Raw genomic sequence first — 23579 nt, 5'->3', positions numbered from 1 at the left:
GGCCCTTTACATCCCTGTTACCTTCATGGAAAGTCAGTCATTGTAACGATATGCAGTTAAAGGGGTATTTACCTCTTGTCAAAGACAGATTGAACATCACTTCCTTCATTCTTAGAGTGTGTATTAGAGCATAAGCTTGTGTGTACCTCCTAAATAAACCACAGGCACGGGCAGCAGAACAATCAGGATGTCAAATCCCCCATTAGGCATCTGTTATCTGCCCATCAGCCTCTGAAAATCAAAAACAAGTGGCTTTCACATGTATACCATGCCAGTAAGGGACCATGTAAACAATGTGTCTGAACACAATGTCCTTATCAGTATACAGATTTTCTGCTGATGGGACATCTCAGTATGTGGAGGCAGGTTTAGAAACCAGAGTGCGTTCAGGCAAGACCTAAATCCTGATGATGCGTTGGATGCATTTGCATTAGCCAGCACTTCATCTGTGGGTGGGTTCAGAGAAAGCGTAAGGGCACAGACCCGATCTTCAACCTCAGTGTGCTTATGCTAGGACTGTTGACTGCTGTCCTTTCCTCACAAGCAGTTTGTGATCTTCAGATCTTTAGTTTGGTTCTTCTGAGATGATCACACATCTCTGATAAGACTCCACATTCACAAACGCACAAATAAACACACAGTACTATTTATTCCTTAGATTGAGGCACAAAGTTTAGAGGCACCAACCCAAACGTCAGTCTAACACCGGTCATCCTCATCAGCGTCACTAAGAAGCTCACAGCCTGATGTCCCCGATGCAGCTTGTGCTAGTCGTTTACGGAAATGTCCGTTAGGCACCTGCCAGGTGTGACGTAGTTGTGGAGCAGAGCTGATGGTGTTGGAGCATCCCAGACTGGTGGCCATGGCCGCCTCAAAAGTGAGAGTGTCCTCTACACCACTTGAGTCTGGAGTGTTAACATCCTCCTGCAGTGACAGGTATTGCTCCGAGATGTAGCGTTGAGGGGTAGAGTGGGCCATGGCAGTGCCCTGCCTGGTCCCGGTTGGTCCCTTCGCTTCCTCTGAGGGCAGTGCCCGTGACCGTGCCTCTCCTTGTGTCTGATGGGCACGGCACACTAACGGAGAGTAGGAGATGTGGGGCCGAGGCCGAGAAGGTGTCTGTGGGAGTTGACGGCGCCCTCGGGGCGTCCCTGAATCAGAAGTGGGTGGAATTGGGCTGCCTGAACCATTTCCCTATAGACATAACAAGAGATGGGGAAATGATTGTGGGTTAATAAAGAGGGAGAGAGAGAGAATGAGAAAACAATGAGGTGATGGAAGGGAAAAAAATTAATGCTTAATTAGATGGTATGTACACTTCAATGTACATTAATGTTCAAAAGTTAAAATGTTTGTTAAAACAAAGTTATTCTTCTTAATATTTTTTGTGGAAACCATGATGCATTTCAGAATTGTTTTATAGGAAGTTCAAAAGAACTTTTGCAACATGTTTTACTTTCACAATTTCATTTTAGCAATAATAATAAAAAAGACTAAATGTTCTGGCAGGTCTGAGACATGTCATGCACATGTGTTTGTCTCCTCACCTGTCTGAGGGTCGTGTGTTTCCTGCCCTCACTTGGCGATCGAGAGTGGCGTCTCTCCTGGGACCGACTCCTTTCCTCTGAGTTGCAGCGAGACACGTCTGGAGACAGCAGGTGTCTTCGCTCTTTAGACCGTCCTCTCTCTTTGTCCACTGGCTCCCGCAGGTTTGACCTGACAGCTGCACATGCACAAACATAAGCACATGTTAAGACAAGCGCAGACAAAACACACACACACACAAATGTGGCCAAGGCTTGGGCATCTTCATAAACATATATTAATCCGATATCAATCCTAGTCCTGGGGTCCCACTCCTCTGCACATTTTGCACATCTTAATTAATGGAGCATCCACTTGATGAGCTGATGATCTGAATCAAGTGTGTTAAATAAGGGAGAGACCCCAAAGGACAGGATAGAAACATTCTGTCTGAAACATTCTTTTTTCCTGCAATTCAAATCATTTTTGTGCAATTCTCTTCTATGAGCACTACACTTTTCACAAACACTGCAGTATGTACATAATCTCACAAAAGACTCAGTTATATGTGTGTTTACATGCTCATGCACTACAAATAATCTAAATAGTCTATATATTTTTCTTTTTCAGTCTATGTATAGGTAAAGATTTATATATATATAGTCAAAATCTGTCAGTAGGTTAGTTGTGTATAGGTTTATACTGTTTTACTAAATTGTTGTATATCTGTATTTATATAGCACTATGGTCCTGTGAGGCATGACATTTCGTTCCACTGTATGTGCACACATGTAGCGGAATGACTATAAAGCTCAACTTGAACTTGAAAACCACTGCTGTAGACTTGTATTATGTTTTTCGATTTTAGTATTGACTTGCTACTAAAGAGCCTATGCTTTTGACATCCCTACTGGAAACTGACCTCTAAAGCTTCTTTGCCTGGGTCTTTCCAGTCGGTCTGGGCTCACCCTCTCCAGAGAGAACTCTTCCTGCCAGTCACCATTCACACACTGATCACCGATCGTGGAGAATGAGCGCTTTATCAGTTTACTCTCTGAAGACACCTGCTATACATCCACAAAACACAAAAAGACAAAGAGAACAAACAAAAGACGCAGACAAACCCAAGAGCACACATCAACAAACAGAACACAAAAACAAATTAATGTTATGCTGTAAGATTGGCACACTCTATCTTTGAAACCGTACAAAGTGACATTGCACAAAAAAATGCAAATAAAATGAGTTTCCATATAAAAAATTCTGAACTGAGCTCTAACAAAGGCAACCACAACCTCCTTACATTCCCTGCTGGAAAAAAAAACTGACTGGTCAAGCTGCTCAAGATGGTGTGTTTCTGGTTGCTGGTTACACCATAGGGCCTTACTAAATTAAACAAGTTCTAATCAGGTTGACCAGCTAATAAACCATCTAAAACATTTTACCCCAATTAAATCACATATATTAATAATTGTTTTATATACTTACATTATATCAATATTTATATTACTTTAATATTTATTAAAATAGGGTTAGACATTACATTGCCACCAAATCACAAACTACACCTTTCTACCCACTGTTTCCATCCTTCTTAGGAATCAACGCCACTGCTAATGCTAACCACAGAGCAGATTTAGACAGAGCATCTAGTTATCGCTAGGCTAGGCTAACACAGGTAGTACCTGTGGCTCTACTGCCAGGCGAGGCATGGAAGAGGCTCGGATAGAGACGCCTCTCCCTGGCACTTGCAGAGGATCGGCCTGCATGCTAGTGGGGCACAGCAAAATGTTCAATTCTTTGTACTCTGGCACCTATGCAGTTAGAAAGAGAAAAAACGGGGAGGAGGGAGAGACATTCAGTCCTTACTTAAAAAAGAAATGTAAATTACACTTTGCAGCTGTAAAATCCCATTCACACAAAGAGCGATTACAATATCTATAACGATTTATACAATATTTAACAAAACTATATTTGCATCCACACCACCAAACGTTAAGATAACGTTCTGTTCATGGTAAGCTTGCACCTGCTTGGATACCTGAGATAATATTATGTTTTCATGTTACCCTGTTTGCTGTGTATAGCTTCTCTGCAAGATCTTCTGCTTTTTTAAATGTGCAAGCTCTTTAAATTGGCATGAAGACTGATCAGCAGCTAGTGTTTTACCATTTATCAGCTATAAAAAATCATTCTGATCCTGATCATAACGATTTTGTTTTCCATGTATCATTATTGTTATAACTGTGGTGTGAACTCTGCTATTCTCCTTAATTTAGAATGATTTTTAGAACTTTATAGTCATAGTTATCCTTGTTGTTCTTGGTGTGAATGGGCCTTCAATATAATCGCACCAAGTGTGTCATTGTTAGGAGTGGACTCAGAATAGAAATGCAAGGTTATGTAATAAAGTCAAAATAACCTGACAAATGTTATACTCCTTTTTTAGGAGCAGGTATTTATTTAAAGTTAAGAAAAGTTGCATTTATCTCCCAAAAATTCATAGAGAAATAGTAAAGTGGCAAGAGTGAAGCATCATAAGCACAACATAGAGCAGATATGCAAAAGCAACTCAAAGGGGGTGTAGACATTTTCAAAGCAGAAGCCAAACATATTGGGCATACACACAAGGGCTCTAGCACAAAAAGAGTTTCAAATATAAACCAACTTAAAAAACCCTTAAGGTATCTAGTGTTATATTAAAGTTCATAGCAGAGAGGCAAAGAAAAAGCAAGCAGGAGGGGGTAGAAAATAAGAGTACAAACAAGATCACAGAAAGATATCTAAGCTTGTGTATAACTGTTCACTGGTTATAGAAGTGCTGGAAGTCATCTGGACCTATAGCAGTCTAACCTTGAGAAACCACATCTACACACCCTTCCAAACTTTAAAAGCAGCTCTCTGAAATTTCTCCCTTTACAAGGCAACAACGCAAATGATACAGAAATGGCAATAAAGCTGCAAATGTAAAGAAAATGCATGAGGAAAAGTAGAAGCATCATGCATGATTGTGAATCAGGGAGGGGATGTACATGCAGATGACTTCCCGATAGATTTGATATCAATCCAATCAGAAGGCCTGTTTCTGAGTGCCTCTATGGAAACCAATTTCCGCAACATAAGAAAACAAAAATCATGCTAATAATAAATAATAATCTCAAAATTATTATTTACCAAAGGATGACTTCTCTTTTTCTCAGGTGGTGGAAAAGGGCTTCCGAGTGACTATTCAGTCATTTATACAGTGTAAATAGAAGTTAAAATGTGGACCGTATCAATCACACGGTCACTGTCACTTCTTAAAAATATTAAGCAAAAAAAAAAAAGAAAAAAAAATCCTGTGTAATCAAGTAAACTTTCTATCAGATTTTAAAAATGAACCTACTCACTTACTAAACCATTGCCAGAAATCTTTAGAAGGAGATATCAAAAGTTTTGTGATTCTTAGCTTCAGCTTCATCTTTATGTTGAAATAAAAATGTAGCACATAACTGACAACGGACAGTTTAATTAACAATTGAATTAATAATTAAACTGTCCCAGAGTACAAAAAAATCTGCTTATACCAATGTTTTATTTTAGTTTTTTATTTTTTTTTACGATTTCCTTTCTGTTCTGTAAAGACTGTATAGAACAGACTGTAGAGACACAAATACGAACTATCAAACCAGGCCAGATCAAAATTGTAGTGACTTATATATGCATATACGAGACCCACAGTCTCTGACGTGTCCTACTTTTAATTTTACTTTCATTTGTGTGGGACTACTTCTTTAATTCCATGTATAAACTAAGATACCAAATTCACCAGAATCACAAGGATAAAAATTTTTTTACTGACTAGGCACTGCGAATTGCAATCTGTGCTTTGCAAATCACATCTCGAATTAGACTCTGAAAAATTTTTTCTACTTTTCTATTTCTACTTTTAAAACGGAACAGTGTCTGGCTGTGTGGTATTCAGACCGTGTCATTGTTTGCATCAGTTTTCCAACCTAAATTAATAAACATTGAGAATGAGCCCGAATTCACATACAGTTTGAGAATTTTAAATAGATTGTGAATCTGAATGTTGTTTCACAAAACATAAAGTAGATGTCAGGCATTTCATTCACATATATAAAATAATGAATAAAACACCTCATGCAAGACATGTCAGGGCATACTGTGTTAGTATGACTGAGATGAGATGTATTTCTTTGTGTGTTTAGTTTTTCCTACCATACTCTGAAGGTGATACTGGTGTTGGTGTTCATCCCTCTCTTCCATGCTGTCTTGGACAAAGGGTTGCATGAAGACGTCTTGGGGTGATAAGGGACTCGGTCCTACAAACCCAGCTCTACTCCTGAGGAAACAACAGAGAAACTTGTCAATTATGCTCATGTTGGCTTACCTTACAAATGCATCTACAAACAAGGTACAAACTGATCAGGGTTATTATTAACCCTAACCCTATAAACTAAAACATTGTCACTACTTAAAATAAATATTAAATGAAATTTATTTAAGCTAGTTGCCAAAGCAACATTTCTCATTTTCATTTAGTACTGAAACAACTACAACTACATAAACTAAACTAAAACTAAACAGACATAATAAAAAATAAACTAATAAAAATGGCAAAATCAACAAAAATATTAACAGAAACCTATATTAATATATCAATGATACTTAACATTGCAAACAGTTACATGGTGGATGTACTATAAGTACACACACACACACACACACACACACACACACACACAGCAGGTAAAATTACAGGGCAGACCTTGCACAGTTTGACAGGAATGGCAGAGCTTTGGCACTGCAGAGAATGTCCTGTGGCAGTGAAGATGCATCCATGCGCTGGAACATCGGTGCATGTTTCTGCAAGAGAACATTAGATGATCAGCACAAGTAAACCAAAAACAGTACATCTTTCCAGCTTTATGACGTTAGCACTTCAAATTGAGATATGAAGGTTTTTATGGTATGTGTCTTCAGTAAAATGAACAGCATTCTATACAGTTAGATGGCAATGTTGCATTTACAAGCTGATTCAATAGGCGTGAGGTTGTTAGTCAACTAGTCTTTAAATCTGAAGTTCTAGTAGAGTTAAAAGACATCTTTACCTGTTCCTCAAGCTGTTGACGGAGCTTCTTAGCTTTGTTTTGCTTGTAGTAGTCCATGATCATCATGGCTGCATAAATCTTCCCAATGGTCATGTCACTGGCTGGAAGAAAGATTTGTTTGTTGTAGAAAAAACTAAGATTTCTATGCCGGCTGCAAATTACACTCACTTTCAAGGGAGTCAGTGGGCACCCCTAGTGTTCAACAATAGTACCACAAGCAAAACTATCAAGACCAAGTTTAATTATACTAGAAACATTTTAATAATACACTATCAGAACAGTAAGGAAAAAAAAATCTCATTCAGATCGCTCACCTTTATGGATGGGTACTAGCAGATCAAGAGATTTCTGGGAGAGGTTTGGCCAGATGACACTGATTTCCTTCTGCAATTCTATGTCCATCTGACCCCTGTCCTCACCCCCTGTTACAAAAAGACCATTTAACTAATATTATTGTAAAGGAAAATCAGAGGAAGTTTGATTTTTTACAAAACTGAATATTATCCGTGGTGCCAACCTTGAGCGATTTTAATGTCCAGTGCAGTGCGTATCAGGGCCATAAGAGTGGAGGTGAAGTGGACGGACATGTCCTCATCCACTGGCATGTTCATCAGAACCAACCGCTGAGAGAAAGTCACCATGAGGACAAAAGACACATTAAATACAAGGACTGCAAAGCTAAGAAGTGAGCATGTTTTTAAAATAGCAATCTAATAGTCATCTACGTTTAATTGTCTTTAAATTTCTACAGTTAATACCAAGAAGATGTCACAACATCACACATTCATGCACACAGTTGAAACACATATACTGGATGGAGACAGAGCAGAGATTTATGCACAGAAATTGGAAAAGGATCACACTTTATGAATATGCCCTTTGCAATTTTTTTTTAACACTGGAATACATATTAGGATAATGAAAGCCTTTTGAGGATGCTAAGGTGACATATTCAAATAAAGTATAATTGGTGGATATACAGGGACTTTACAGTAGGATGATTAAGAGACAATGACAAAGAATAAAATCACTGATCTTCTACAAATAATAATATAGATATATGTATTTCAATTATTTGACATAAGGTGGCCCTAAAACACTTAAGTTACTCAAAATGGAACTAGATAGAAAACAACCAAGTGCAAACGTTTAGCTAACTTGTGTTTCACAATCATGCTCACTTGGTTCAATATGCTTTTACATAATGCATAGATACAGTATTCGTATTGTTTAAAGTTTGACTAAAGTGTCCAAATACATCTTCGGGACACTTTAACTACAGCCTTGAGCTTGAGCCTCTTGAAAACAAGCAGACTTCATTCAAATCATAATACTGCAGACTACCTTATACGCCACTTTGGAGGGGCATTTCTTGCCCAGGCCAAGCGGTGGCGACATGCAGGTCAGCATCTCGTACATATCAGTGTAATGAATACGACCACTAGGAGGGAGCAGTCACCAGGGGCAATGTGATGAAGAAGAGGAGGAGGAGGAAGAATTGGGCATTTCCACGGAACGAGGGAGGAGAGGAAGATTAGCGTAGAGGAAAAAGGAAACAGATTGAAGACGAAGGAAGAGAGAGGAAAGGGAAGGTTATTTTAATGTGTTTCATACTTAAAATAAAAACTGTAAAAAGGGAAACTGATTAAACATAGAGTTGAGGTCAGGTGGAGGTCGTTCTATGCAATGCTGGCATAGAAGAGGCTGAAGGAGAGAAAATATTAAAACAGCCAAAGATCTGATGAGTCAAGCAGGTGGATCTGAGGATTTGACTGGTTGTATTGAAAAGAAAGCAATGCTATTAAAATACATTAACCCACGAGGGGCATTGTGCTCAGAGCCAGAAATGAACAAGTTCAATTTTGTGAAAGCAAAAAAACAAAAAACAAAAAAAAATTATGTATATGTGTGTATATAATATAAATGCATAGATATAAAAAACATAAAAATACAGGCAAACAGAACTGTGATTAAATATAATATTTTTATATAATGTGTATTAAATATAATATTTAATTATATAATTCTAATTCAAAATATAAATCGGTAACATGTTTTTAATATGAATAATTATTTATAAAAAGTATGCCCTCATAAGGTAAAAACTTCCAAGTAGCAAATATTTCCCCTTTAAAAATATTAAACTAATTTCTGCCACCGTGGTAGGTCAGGGAAGAAATTAGCACACTGTTCTTTTGATTTATAAACAGGTGAGGCAATGGCGAACATGAAGATCTGCCTCGTGTTCACCATGAGGAGTCTCCTCTAACCTAAAACCCACATTTATGGAATAATGTTCAATAAAAGCCCCAAATCCAATTCAGACACAGAGAGACCGAATCCCCACTTAACATCCATTGGCAGTGTTAGATATTATCTAATGGAGTTCACTGATGGATGGCTCTTAGTGTCATTAACTGCAGCAGTTATTCACACTTCAAGAGCGGGACACGGGCCAAAGGGATGAGCTGTCTCTCTGTGCACTGAGCTCTTGTCTCTGCCAGTCTTTGACCTGGTGGAAAGCACTAGAGTAGATCACAGGAACAAGAGGGGGTGAGGGGTGTTAGCTAGTGAAGCTGTGGGGAATGACAAAAGGAGAGGAGGAGAGAGGCAGACGGGAAGTTTTTTCATGGGTGAGCCAAACCTTGCACGCCACCCTGTAGGGGCAATTCTTTCCAAAGCCCAGAGGAGGTGATATTGTGCGTACTACTTTGTACATCTCCTTATAGTGTAGTTTTCCACTGGAGAAGGAAATACTTGCCATTAACAGTAAATTAGACAACTTCAAGATACATGCAGTGTGAGTGGTTATTTTTCATGAAACACACTTTAAAGGGTTCATACCATACATTAGTGAAGTTTTTTTTTTTGTTTTACATCCTTTCTCTGAGTCTTAGAATCAAACTGTTGTCATTTTGCTGCTTTCATTTTGAAAGTTAGTGGTCAAATGACCATTTTCTGCAGCTTAGTGTCATTAAATGAGGTCTGAATTCAGCAACAGTTTGCTTTCTTAGTGTAATTAACTTTTTAATCTCAAAAGACCAAACAAGAGGGGAAAAAAAAAGTAAAAAATAAATATTCATCACGATACGACCCCTTTAAGTAATCCTGCAAGGTTTCAAATAAGAGTAAAGAAAGAAATAGCATATGCAAGAAAATATGAATCTAGCAAATTACAGTATGTGTTTGTATTGCATTTGCATGTGATCAACTGAAAGGCCCATGGAATCTCTCACCATGCTGCACGGTCATACTCTCCCCAGATCCGTACAAACTCATCCAAGTGGTGAGGACCCAGAATGGACGAATCACGTGTCAGGTACTCAAAATTATCCATGATCACGGCCACAAACAGATTTAGCATCTGAAAGAGAATTAGAGATGTGAAAATAGACAGAGAAACCGATAGAAAAGCAAAAAGGTATTGAGTGAGGATAAGACTGTTAAGCAGTGGCGCATATTCATGTTTTCAATTACAAGTTGCATTTTATTATTATTATGTTTTTTTTTCTGTGTTTTTATTTTCCATTTTAAAATCTTGCCATATATATTCTATGTGCCAAAAATGAATTTTGTGTGAATAGGTCTTAAGTGTGTGGGTTTTTTAATGTAGAGGTTTGTAATGCTATGTATTTGTGTCATTAAAATGAATTTACTCTCACCAGAAAAGAACTGAAGAAGATGAAGGAGACAAAGTAGAAGTATGCAAATTCTGTACCACAATCTTTTTTCTCAGTTGTCGTTGAGTTGTTGAGTGATTCGTCTTTTTCACAATCCTTCTCTCCTAAACATGATAACATGATTTCTTGCCATGACTCACCTGTTGCACTCCTAAACAGACACACACACACACACACACACACATATATGTATATCATAAATTAAGTCACATTTATTAATGTCCAAAGGGTGGATTGCTTTATTAGTAAAATAATTGACACCATAACATGTTGCATCCGTTTTTGTTTTGTTTTTTGTTTTACAACAAACAAAGAAGATAATCTTACCTAAACAACAGCATAAGAGCACCAAAAAATGACCTAAAGTTATTGTGTTCGTTGATTTGGCTTTTTGGATTTAGCTTGATGTTGCCAAATACCTTTAATGAAATTACAAAAACATAAAAGGTGTCTGTTAAATTTCCAGGCTTATCGAGGTAAAGTAATATAAATAGTGGCAAAGAAACAAAGGAAGATACAGAGAGAAGAAAGATGGAAACAGACAGTCTGGGGACCAAGAAAACCTTTACCTGCATGCCAATGATGGCATAGATGAAAAACAGCATGGCGATTAGCAGACAGACATATGGAAGAGCCTGCAAGACAAATCTCATGTTAAGTACTACACTCAAAAATGAAAATGTTATTATATTTACACTTCCTAATGAAAATAGCAGTGCTTGCAAAGGTAAAAAAAAAAGTTTGAAACATAGATGGAATGGTTCTCTTTCCATTAATAAACTATGTTACCCAGATGCTTGATGAAGAACGTTCATTATTCAATAATGTGCAGATATTACAATTACATAATTGCTGGTAGTTACTGAATAGCAAGAACAAAAGTACAAAGCTTACCAAAAAAACAAAAACAAACACATTACAGTTATTATTTGCAAAACAAATGTTTAATGGTTAAAGTGGAAGTAACATCTTGTAAAAACCAATGCAGTTCAAAGCTTTGATGAACTTTTTATGTAACTGTTGAAACAACATTATGAGAACTCTGAATCTATTCTGTGAAAGAAAATATTTTATATTAAGTGGCTTTTGTTCAAATAAAAGCAAAAATAGTGTTAAGAAGATAAATACAAAAAGGAATAAGGCATTTCAATGTAGTACTACTGCTGTAAAAGCCATGTCTGACCTTGAAGGACTGGACAAAAGTCCAGAGCAGAATACGAATGGTGTAGCCCTGACGCAGAAGCTTAATCAGCCGAGCTGCCCGGAATAACTTCAGGAAGCCCATATTAAATCCCTGCAAACCAATCAGAACACAGAAGTGATTATTTGTGCAAATAAATACAGGACAAAAACCAATCTGTTAATTAAGGTCATTGCTCATGGAAATAAATATTGTGTACACAGCAATCAAAACACAAAGAAGCTTGCTAAAAAGTAATTAGAATACAAACGTAATTGCAAACCACTACTGCCTACAAAGAACACTTACTGTATATGAGGCAGACTGATTTTTCTCTTTTATATACTGGACTTTGTCAACCACAATTTCAGTGATGCTTCCTAGAACTGTGATAAAGTCAAATATATTCCAAGTGTCTCTGAAATAATTCTGAAAGACATAAAGGTAAAAATGAATGCTAGAAATACATTTTGTTGTTATATATATATATATATATATATATATATATATATTCACACACACACATACAGAAAGAGATTATCATATTCCCAGTGTGCTTACCATAATTCCAAATGCCAGGATCTTGAGAACACATTCCACAGTGAAAATAACAGTGAATACAGTGTTGAGGTATTTTAGCGCATTGTCATAGCCTTCAATACGAGGATCATGATGCTGATAGAATGCAAAAAAGAGAGAAAAAAAACACCATGTACTTCTATGTGAATCACGTGACGATCAAGCATTTTGAATTTCCATTGGCGCACCTCTTTCTCAATGGCTCTGTTAGAAAACCTACATATCTGCCTAACAAGGTCTTGGCAAACACTAAGTATGGCAACAACCACAGTTGCAATCAAAATTATCAAAATAATGAGCTTTTTTTTTTTTTTTTTTTTTTTACGTAGAGTGTTCCTTTAAAACTTTCAAATATTTCTTAAGAAGTATTCAAACTTCTTAAGACCTAATTATAAAACAGACATTCCTTTTCTACTAATGTCACTTAGGTCATGCAGGCTTACAGATAATGTTAAGCAACAGCCAAATAGCTATTTACAGTAAGCATCATTTTAGACATATTCAGGTCTAGAGACGTTTTATTGTGGAACACCCACATTTCACAATCCAATTAAAATTTTGACGGATGTTTATATGCCAATTAAGCACTTTGAAAATGAAAACTGAAAACTGAATGAATAAGTCAGACAGAGAGAAAAGAAACTGCTCACAGTTCAATGCTTAAAAATATCTGTGTTCTAATACTCTCTCTATGTTTCACTGTAGAAAGACCACTGTATACATGATGGCTAGTGGAGGCCGACCTCTAACACCAGGTGAAATTAATCACGAGAGATTTCAGGCTTAAACTAATGAGGAAATGTTAAATAGTAGATGGTGCTTAAGATCAATATTTAATAAGATGTGACTCATGACCGTCTGGTTTTCTAGCAGTATCACAGACCAGGGGTCACCAGCAGGGACTGAAAAACAGCTAAATCAACCCAATTTACTTGGACAAACGCACACACAGAGAAAGAGGTATATACTCATAATTTAATTTTCATAAAAACACCTAAAATAATAATATTTCCTTCCATTTCTGTCATTATATTTAAGGCATAATGTACAGTTACTGCAAGTAAACGCTTTCTACTTCAGCATACCTCAACACAAAGTTGAGGGAAAGTATTTTTGCATGGCTATTAATAAAACAAATTAATGAATAAATAAATAAACAAATAAACAGTTCACAGTGCAGCAACAAAGTAATTCTTCCTTACCTTCATCATGAGAACAATGGTGTTAAGGGCTATCATCGTCAGTATGGTGTATTCAAATACGGGAGACACCACAAAGTGCCACAGCCGGTACTGTAAGGTCTCTCTGTTCTGAGGCATATAGCGAGTCAAAGGTTTGGCACAGATGGCAAAGTCGATACAAGCCCTCTAAGAGAGAAATATACAGAAAGAATGTTTGTCACACATTTGCAGTTAACCTCACATAAGATAACATAAGATTGCTTGCAACTTTGTGCAAGATTCAGGTCACAGTGTCTGAGAAAAAAAGCTAATAATACTAAAGAATGATTTCAGGTTCCTCTGACTTCCTAGTATGGACAAAAAATACTATTAAAATCAATGGGACCCAAAACCGTTTGGTTACCAACGTCCTTCAAAATATAATCGATTGTGTTCGGTAGAAGAATGAATATATATATTAGTGGTGGGCCGTTATTGGCGTTAACATGCTGCGATAAAAAAAATATCGCCATTAATCTATTCTCAAAGTTGGGTCGGGAGCTGGGTCTATACTACGCGAGCTATGATGACTTTCACCTTGATATTTTAGCGTGGTTGTATACCTAGCCAAATCTGTAGGGGGCGAGAACGAGTCTTTAAACCTGTGTGTATGCCTATTGTGAAATTACCACATCAAACGTGACGTGCTAACATGGATGCAGCTGAAGCTGGCGGGTTTGCTTCAGGAATTTTTTAAAAAAAGCCTCCAAATGGAAACCTCGACAAGACGCATGCCTGTTTCACACATAATCTGTCTGCAGTGCATATGCAGTCCTTTCTCAAGCAGTTTGTGATGCATTTTGGAAACAGGAGATGAGCCCCTGGTCTAATGCACCACCTGTCTTGAGAAACCCACTCTCAAAGACTTAACGTTACCTTTAGTCATTATTTTATGCCTTCGGCAGAATTCAAATGAGCCATTTTAATCTATATTAATCTAGATTAATTCCAAGATTGCAGTGAGATATATATATATATTTATTTATATATATAAATATATATATATATATATATATATATATATATATATATATATATATATATATATATATATATATATATATATATATGTGTGTTAGGTGGGTTTAATCACGATTCATTTCAGAAAAGAATTGCAATTAATTAGTTCAACATTTTTATTCATTGACATAATATAAATAATAATATAAATAAACCTGAATATGCATGCATTAATCTAAACCAAAATGGAACTGATTTAACTTTGTTTTGACACTGTTCCTGGCGTAATTCTTTTTGAAGACTAGTAGGAAATAACGGATATCAAAGGGAAGGAAGTGCAGAAGTAGATTTATCTCTGAGTTTGCCATGAATGAAGATACATGTGCCAATTTCAGCAACATTAGCTTTGGGTTGATAATACACGCACAGATATTTGGATGTCAAAATAATGTCTTGAATCTGGAGCACTTCTCATTCAAAAAGTCCTTTGAGACTACTGAAGTGAATAAAATTAATCCTTCTATAAAAAGCACTCATGCCGTGTGTACAAGTGGCAGTGCGCTGATAAACATTTAACAGCAAAACACATAAGAACTTCAAGACTTTTCTTTTTGTTGCATCAAGTATATGCAATTGCTTCTATACACATAACTACACACATGCACTCAACTGGATTTGCAACATGAACATAAAAACAGGAACAATCACCTCGTTTTTCTCCAGACTGCACTCCTCCATCATTTTGTCACCCTGCTCTTGGAAGGTGATGATAATGAGAGCCACGAATATGTTGACGAAGAAGAAGGGGAACACCACAAAATAAATGACGTAAAAGATGGACATCTCCATTCTGTTTCCCTGACTGGGACCCCGGTCCTCCTCGGTCACATCCACAGAGTGCTGCAAAACTCTACAATACCAAACAAGTGTGTTTAAAGACAAAACTTTATACATTTATATATGATATGTAGTATTTGGGTACTTTTTGGCTGCCAAACGTTAGTGGAACATGTGAATAGTTATTGTGACAAACCACATTGGGATTACTCTGCTAGAACAGCGATTCTCAATTCCAGTCCTGGTGACCCTCTTCTCTGCACATTTTGTATGTCTCTCTTTGTTAACACACCTGATTCAGATAAGCAGCTAATTAGAAGTGAGCTCCGTGCATGAACTGTGTTCCGATTGACATGGTTCCTACACCATGTTCATTGCTCCCCACTCCCTGAGCATGGGAAATCTGTTGAAGTTTACTTCACTTTGAAACATTCATTCATGGATTTGCGCAACACAACGTCTTCACACACGGACAAGTAAATAAATAAAATGTAAATTCATGTCTCGCACACTTAAATGCACTTTGAATGGAACACCTGTCCGAACTTGAGAGGGGAGCTAACTTCATACACACACTAAAATCAGACTAGTTGGTTTAAAATCACAGCAACAAAAAAAAAAAGGCTCATAAAAGTGAAGTTAGTGCTCTAGCAACATTTGTTCAAACATGTCACTTAATTTGATATAAATTTAATGTAATGGGATACACACAAGTGTGACTTAAATGTGCTGCAAGCAATGATTTTTGGCATATCAGATACAACAAAAGGTTACAGCATATTTAAAACACTATTTAAAGATTGCTTATTAGTGTTTTTTCAGAAATCATACCTGCTTTATTTTTGTATGTATCACTGACAAATATGCATCAATTCTACCCCTTTTTGCCTTGTTGAGCATTCAGGTTTGTTGGCAATGTGTTATATGACTTGTCTTAAGGCTCCAATATACTCAAGACGGAATTTCTTTTTCATTCTTCGTTTGTGGTAAAACGAAGTTTGAAATACATGTGCAGTGGTATACTGATATCGAATATATAGGACTCAATAGACAATTGAACCAAGTGAAGATTTCCTTGTGAAAGAAAGCGGAGCCTCAGCACACACCTCCTATCACGCAATAGTCACAGACCATTGGTAGTACGAAGATGTTTTGCAGCCTGAATTAACTTTTCCCAAGAGTTTGCTTTGGCAAGACATTTTGAAAAATGTGTTTGTTTGAACTCAGAGGGAGTGTCGGCCACATTAAAAAAGGTTAACAGCTTAAGTCATTTGTGGATTAATGCGTATTAGAGATGCGAACCGTTTAAAACGATTCAGTTCAATTTGGTGAACTGAATCATTCGTTCGCGAACCGGATATCCAGACTGCTTTGTTTTGAACTCTCTCTCACAACAGACACGGAAGAGAAGACAATGCTGAATAAAGTCGTCGTTTTTGCTATTTTTGTACCAAAATGTATTTTTGATGCTTCAAAAAAATACTAACCGACTCTCTGATGTCACATGGACTACTTTGATGATGTTTTTCTTACCTTTCTGGACATGGACAGTATACCGTACACACAGCTTCAATGGAGGGACTGAGAGCTCTCGGACTAAATCTAAATCATCTTAAACTGTGTTCCAAAGATAAACAGAGGTTTTACGGGTTTGAAACAACATGAGGGTAAGTTATCAACTACATACATTTGCTATCTGGGTGAACTAACCCTTTAACATAGTCACAACTGCTTGTTCACTGGTGATGTCAACCCACACATTCATTTTTATTTTTCATTTGTATTTTGGTGTGTTTAGTTAACTGAGCAGAGTTAGTAATTTTAAGTTGAAAAGAATGTCTGCAGCGATGTTTTTACAAAATATGCTTGCATTTCAGTTTTGATATGGAGCGGAGCCTTGCAGTAAAAAAGGTTGAGAAGCACTGCTCTAGAAGGTGAAAATGGGTGTTTCTGAATATGCAAATATAAGCACAGCTTCTAGAAAAGTTTTAAGTATAATGATAATCTTCTTAAGGTGTTAATAAGTGTGTCAAAATGATACAGTGTGAAAACATATAATAAAGTTGGCTCTTACTGCGGCCACCCTTCCCCAGTGGATACAGTGAAGAGAGTCAACAAAGCCCAGATGACGTTATCATAATGAAAATCACGTCTCTTCCACTCCCGTTTCTCCTTTTTCTTGTCTTTGTCATAGTCAATGTAGTAACCCCTATAAAACATTAAGAAAAATATTTTCCAGATAATAAACAGTGAGGATTTTGTACTCCTAAAATGTAATTATTCTATTCATAGCAGCAAAGACATTTTCTAAAGTCTTCTTAGTTTTGAATAATATCTGAGCAGTTTTAAAATTGATTTTAGCATTACATTTAGAATTTATATTGCAGATGTAATGGACACCTACTTGCACTCGTCTTCTGTGTCCTTGGAACTGTCGGTACAGTAGTAAAATTTCCCTTTGAAAAGTTGCACTGCAATTACTGCAAATATGAACATAAAGAGCTTGTAGACAATGAGGATGTTGAAGACATTCTTTAGTGATGTGACCACACAGTCAAACACAGCCTGCAAATCAAAAGGAGAGAAAGAACAATGTGAGAGATGGACAATTTTATAATTTCTATTTAACTTTATTATTATATTGTTATTATATTATTATGTTATTATGTTGTAATTTTAGTACTTCAACTGTTTTGTGTTTAAATCTGCCTCTCACACTTTATCACTTTGCCTCTTTTTTCCACACATTGCTGGCTCTTTCTCCACCTCTTACACCACAAACCCAAGATATACACTCACACACACACACACACACACACACACACACGCACGCACGCACGCACGCACGCACACACACACACACACACACACACACACACACACACTCACACAGAGAGAAAGCTCTGTCAGACTGTGAGGACTGGGAACTAAAAATACTAATGCAGTCTTTTCACACATGGCAAAAGAGTTTCATCACCTTCCCTCCTATTTGTTCTTGTTCTGCTGCTTTGCTGACCACATTTGTCAAATAATCAATTTCAAATAATTCAATAATGAACAACGTAGATACACACATACTGTTCGACTAATCATGTATTCAACTAATTGCCTAATCCAGTAAAATCTTACAATTCAACAAAGATTTGTACCTACATACACACACACGCAGGGGTCAAAAAGATTTTCAAAAATCTTTATTTTTGAAAGAAACCTCTTATGGTCACCAGAGCTGAATTTATTTGATCAAAGTTACAGTAAAAACACATGATCCTTCAGAAATAATTCTACTATGCTCATTTGTTGCTCAAGAAACATCTCTTATTATTATCAATGTTTAAAAAAAGGAGTGCTGCTTAATACTTTTGTGGAAACTGTGATAATTCTTTTTAGAATCAGAATCAGAAAAAGCTTTATAGGATTCTTTGATGAATAAATGAATATCTGAATAAAGCTATTGATGAACAGCTTTTTAGGATTCTTTGCTGAATAGGAAGTTAAAACAGCATTTATTTAAAATAGAAATCTTGTGGAACACTTTACTGTCATGTTTGATCAATTTAATGCATTCAAAAAAATACAAGTATTCATTTCTTTCAAAACAAACAAACAAACAAACAAACAAACCTTTTGATCCCTGACTTTTGAACAGTTGTGTATTCCTTTCATGTTCACATACCTTGAGTTTGGGAAGTCTTTTAATAGTCTTAAGAGGCCTCAATACTCTAAGAACTCGGAGTGATTTGATGGTTTTAATGTCTCTTCCTGTGTTACTCCTGTATAGCATGAAAACATTTGTAACTAAACAATCAAAAAACTGTCCTATTTCTCACATACACACATTATTATTATATGGCGCAAAATCACTAGAGATTGTGTTTACCCCATCACATTCCTGCCAGATAATGTGAGCCACAGAGAAAAAATGAGAAACAGACAGGCATTCTGAATCAAAGTGCTTCTCAATGAACAAAGAAGTGTTTTACACTCACAACACAGTAAAGAGAGCATCAACTAACATCATTATTTGTTTTGCTCACATAAGTCATGTAGGTATCACACAGCATTAATGGAATTGGAAGATGAATAACAAAACATTTGAGCAATGCACCTAAAAAGCTTCATCCATATGTTTCAGCTTTAACAACAAAATGCAAAATTACACTTGTTCATTCATCTGACTTACGTAAGAGCAAAGGCCACCAGAGCTCCCACCACGACTATGAAGTCCAGAATGTTCCACAGGTCACGGAAATAGGAGCCATCATGTAAGATCAAACCCTGCTCAATCATCTGAGAAAGATATGATAACAACATATCATTGACAATCCCACCACCGATACCACAACTGAGGTACCCTTGAGCAAGGCACTGAACCCCCAACTGCTCTCTGGGTCTGCCCACTGCTCTGGGTGTATGTTCATGGTGTGTGTGTTCACTGTGCGTGCACTTTGGATGGGATAAAGGCAGAGCACCAATTCCATGTATGGGTCACCAAACATGGCCACATCAATTTTAATTTAACATACAGTACAGACCAAAAGTTTGGACACACATTCTCATTCAAAGAGTTTTCTTTATTTTCATGACTATGAAAATTGTCGAGTCACACTGAAGGCATCAAGGGCTATTTGACCAAGAAGGAGAGTGATGGGGTGCTGCGCCAGATGATCTGGCCTCCACAGTCACCGGACCTGAACCCAATCCAGATGGTTTAGGGGTGAGCTGGACCGCAGACAGAAGGCAAAAGGGGCAACAAGTGCTAAGCATCTCTCGGGGAACTCCTTCAAGACTGTTGGAAGACCATTTCAGGTGACTACCTCTTGAAGCTCATTAAGAGAAGCCAAGAGTGTGCAAAGCAGTAATCAAAGCAAAAGGTGGCTACTTTGAAGAACCTAGAATATGACATATTTTCAGTTTTTTCACACTTTTTTGTTATGTATATAATTCCATATATAATTCCACATGTGTTAATTCATAGTTTTGATGCCTTCAGTGTGACTCTACAATTTAAAGAAAACTCTTTGAAAGAGAAGGTGTGTCCAAACTTTTGTTCTGTACTGTATACATATATATATATACACACACACACACACACACACACACACACACACACAAAGTTTAATTTTGCAAACTGAGGAACATACATTAAAACAGAACAATCCATGAACTTACCTTGATTATCATTTCAAATGTGAAGACACCAGTGAATACATAATCAAAATAGCGCAGCACCTATTACACATAAAGACAATAATCCAAAAAGCATTACAATGTCAGCATTAGCAAACACACAATTACAAGAGACTTAAGAGACATTAGCATCGCTTGCCATTGACTGCTAAATTTGAACAAGCCAGAATGTTGATATTCTCATGATGGATCTACACACAAAGTCACAGCACTAATATTACCCTCAATGTATAGATTTAAATGCAAGTTTGTGCATTTCTAAAAGGGAAATAGGCTTCTTCTTCAGCATCTAAAACATAGTTTTTGTAATTCATTTACATAGGCACAAGATCTCATCATCTATTACTGAAAGAGTCTTAGCATGTAATTAGCTGTGGTTTTCAACAGCTGCTGCACCGTCACTAGGGAAATTTAAAACCTTTTCTATTAGCTTGCAAAAAAATGCCAAACACTTCAACACCAGCAGGGAGCAACATTATCAGAGCCAAAAAAACCTCAAACATCTGTCTACTGTGTATTTATTTATATTATAAAAAATTATTTGAAAGATTGTACATGGAAATAAATTATTTAATATTGTTTAATATTGTTATTATTTAATATACATATATTTAATTTGTAATGACGCTTGGGAGTTTTTAAATCAACATTTTTATATAAAATGTCCTATGTATGCATTATGACAAATGTTTAGGTCAGAATTTTTTTTTTCGGTGACAAATAATTTTTTCAAATCACAATATTCCATTAAGTATGTCATTTAATATGAAATATGAAATGAAACTTGCATGCATTATAAAAGTATTACAAAATTACTGTTTACAGTAGTTTTAGATACAGCCTTTCATACTGCAGAACATGAGAATTACCCAGAAATATTAATGACAACTAATGATGGATGATGGGTAAATTAACTAAGTTAACGATACTCAACAATTTATATAAGTTTCCTTAGAAGCACTTAATAAAATATAAATGCACTTCTAATTTAGACCATCTAAGAACTGTAGCAGAATTGTTTGCATATGGGTGTTGTATACACAATTTAAAAAATGGAGACATGGTAATGGGGGGGGGGGGTCTTACTTTGTTCCTGTCCGAATTAGTGTTGACAGGGTCTTCAGCAGCCAAGGAGATACTGCTGGCGGCGATCACAAGAAGGATTGACATCTCAAAATAACGAAGATTGACAATATAGTGGCAGGCCCTGCGGATCCTGTGAAAAAGAAGTTAAATAGATCTAAAGTGATAAAATATTAATCAAATATAGAATACAGCTCTGGCTACATAAACATTCAGCCTTACGGGTTGCTGGGTTTGAAGATGAACATGCTGACAGGTGGAGGGGCTTCTGGTGCATCTGGGGTTTCATCTTCTTTCTCTGGTTTTAAGGCCTCTATGTCTTTACTATTACCTGTAAAATCCATGTATATATTAGAAATTGGGAGCTTTTACATGATGGATCTTTATGTTTACTTCAACTTAGTATAACTCAGTAAAAGAAGAAAGCTGAGAGTTTGTTGCAGAAAAGTATTACAAACACTGGAGTGAAACTTCATTGGAAACTACCAGTTTTATATATTTTTTACATACGTACATGCATGTATATATATATATATATATATATATATATATACACCACACATATATATACACACAGTATATGAAGAGTTCAGATGCAAAAGCCTCTAAATGCCATCTGAAATTTTCCTCTAAAATTAGGATTTTTATCAAGCTCCTAATGCATAGGTTGAGTCATTTTACTTTAGTGGCAACGTGCAGGTCCTTTTCCAGGCTATTAAAGTGAAATAACTGAACATAAGTATAAAAAACTTGATAAAAATCCTAATTTTAGATGAAAATTTCAGATGGCATTTAGAGGCTTTTGCAGCTGAAACTCTTTCATTATATATTATAAAATATCCTATAGTATATATATATATGATAACACTGTAAAAATATTTCCTTGGGTTGTTTTTACAAAAAACTTTTTTGTCAGCTGTGGTTGCCAGAATTAATTTTGTAAAAATACCAGAATAACTGTAAAACCCATTTACGTCAAAAATCTGTTAATTTTACAATATACAAGCTGTAATTTACAGAACAAGAAAATGTGAATATAAACCAGTAAATTCGAAAACACAACGAAAATTAAATCTGTTATTGTACCTTGAAAATACGACAGACCACCAATAATAATAAAGATGGTACTTGTATAAGAGAAAGCCCACATGGGAAGTTATTCAAAGCCTCATCAACAAGTAGCTTCACCACAAGCAGAAGTATATATTAACATATAGAAGGTGCACATTTATGGAAACACAAAACACCATCATGGTAACACACGTGATACTTAAATAATGCAAAAAAACTTTCATTAAGCAACAGAAGATGTAACATAAAGCTCAAATGTACATAACTGATAACAAGAACTATTTAAAAACATGATTATTTTAAACAAAGATACTTTCAAACGTGGAGTGTCACGCAGGAATTCTGGGAATATCAGTTTACAGTTTTAGACTGTAAATTATACATTGATTTGTTCTTTTTTACTTCTAAAAAGCTGTATAATTAACAGAATTTTACTGTAAATTTACATTAAATGCTTTGTCTAGTCTTTACAGTATTCTTTCCTGTGATATTAGTACGGGAACTTATCGTGACGCTATTATCAGTAGTTTATTATCTTCCGTTAGCGTTTTTTGTACAAAATTTATAACGCAGTTTCAACATTACACTTATTCTTTTACAGTGTGTCATATGATGATATATTATATTACATATATTATATATATTATATATATATTATATATATATATTTATATATATATACATACACAGAATATATATATATAATACAATTTTTTGTTATTTTTAATGTTTATTTCAACTCAGTAATGACTCATTAAATGAAGATAACTATGAGTTTGTTGCACAGTATTACTAATATAGTGATTGCATTGATATTATATAGGTTGAACATAATGTAGATATACTTATATGATATTATATTAATATATATTGAATTATATTAAGTAATATATATCTCTTCTATAGAATGTATTGGATATAATAAAATAAATAATTCATTTGCTAAAAATCTTCATGAAAAAATGACTATAAATATAAGAACATAAGCTTTTTGAGCATTAGAAATACTGGAGTCAAAGTCACAAGTCAAATTCTAAGAAAGAAACTTGTGTGTCTATTTAGGCTTAGCTTCACCAAAAAGAGCATGTTTATGCAGCCATGTCATTTTCTAGTGCAACAGTTTGGTTTTGGTCTCCTGTAGCTA

General features: G+C 35.8%; 1 protein-coding gene across 1 annotated transcript; it reads right to left on the bottom strand.

The window, feature by feature from the left end:
• Positions 1-367: 367 nt before the first annotated feature.
• Positions 368-21723, bottom strand: LOC113089156 (voltage-dependent R-type calcium channel subunit alpha-1E-like). The gene is made up of 27 exons (XM_026255935.1): positions 21587-21723; positions 21368-21497; positions 20264-20323; positions 19275-19381; positions 18972-18983; positions 18768-18864; positions 17496-17656; positions 17166-17300; positions 14963-15164; positions 13277-13441; positions 12057-12170; positions 11805-11924; positions 11499-11609; positions 10885-10950; positions 10643-10734; positions 10298-10466; positions 9872-9999; positions 9280-9376; positions 7153-7258; positions 6950-7057; positions 6636-6736; positions 6284-6390; positions 5743-5866; positions 3207-3335; positions 2444-2585; positions 1545-1720; positions 368-1191 (listed from the first exon to the last, which is right to left on the bottom strand). Exons 1-27 carry the CDS (start codon positions 21706-21708, stop codon positions 700-702), a joined length of 3573 nt encoding a protein of 1190 aa, XP_026111720.1. The 5' UTR covers positions 21709-21723; the 3' UTR covers positions 368-699.
• Positions 21724-23579: the final 1856 nt, after the last annotated feature.

This window comes from Carassius auratus, unplaced genomic scaffold (assembly GCF_003368295.1).
Source record: "Carassius auratus strain Wakin unplaced genomic scaffold, ASM336829v1 scaf_tig00048852, whole genome shotgun sequence".
In the NCBI taxonomy this organism is placed as follows: domain Eukaryota; kingdom Metazoa; phylum Chordata; class Actinopteri; order Cypriniformes; family Cyprinidae; genus Carassius; species Carassius auratus.
The sequence above is the reverse complement of the archived record's forward strand: the minus strand, read 5'-3'. Positions and strand labels throughout refer to the sequence as shown.

Coding starts and splice junctions, on each gene's coding strand:
- LOC113089156 (XM_026255935.1), bottom strand. CDS start 21,708: ATGGATTTTACAGGTAATAGTAAAGACATAGAGGCCTTAAAACCAGAG. Junction 11,925..12,056: donor TCCTGGCATTTGGAATTATG/GTAAGCACACTG, acceptor TATGTCTTTCAG/AATTATTTCAGAGACACTTG. Junction 10,951..11,498: donor CTTTTGTCCAGTCCTTCAAG/GTCAGACATGGC, acceptor TTTGTCTTGCAG/GCTCTTCCATATGTCTGTCT.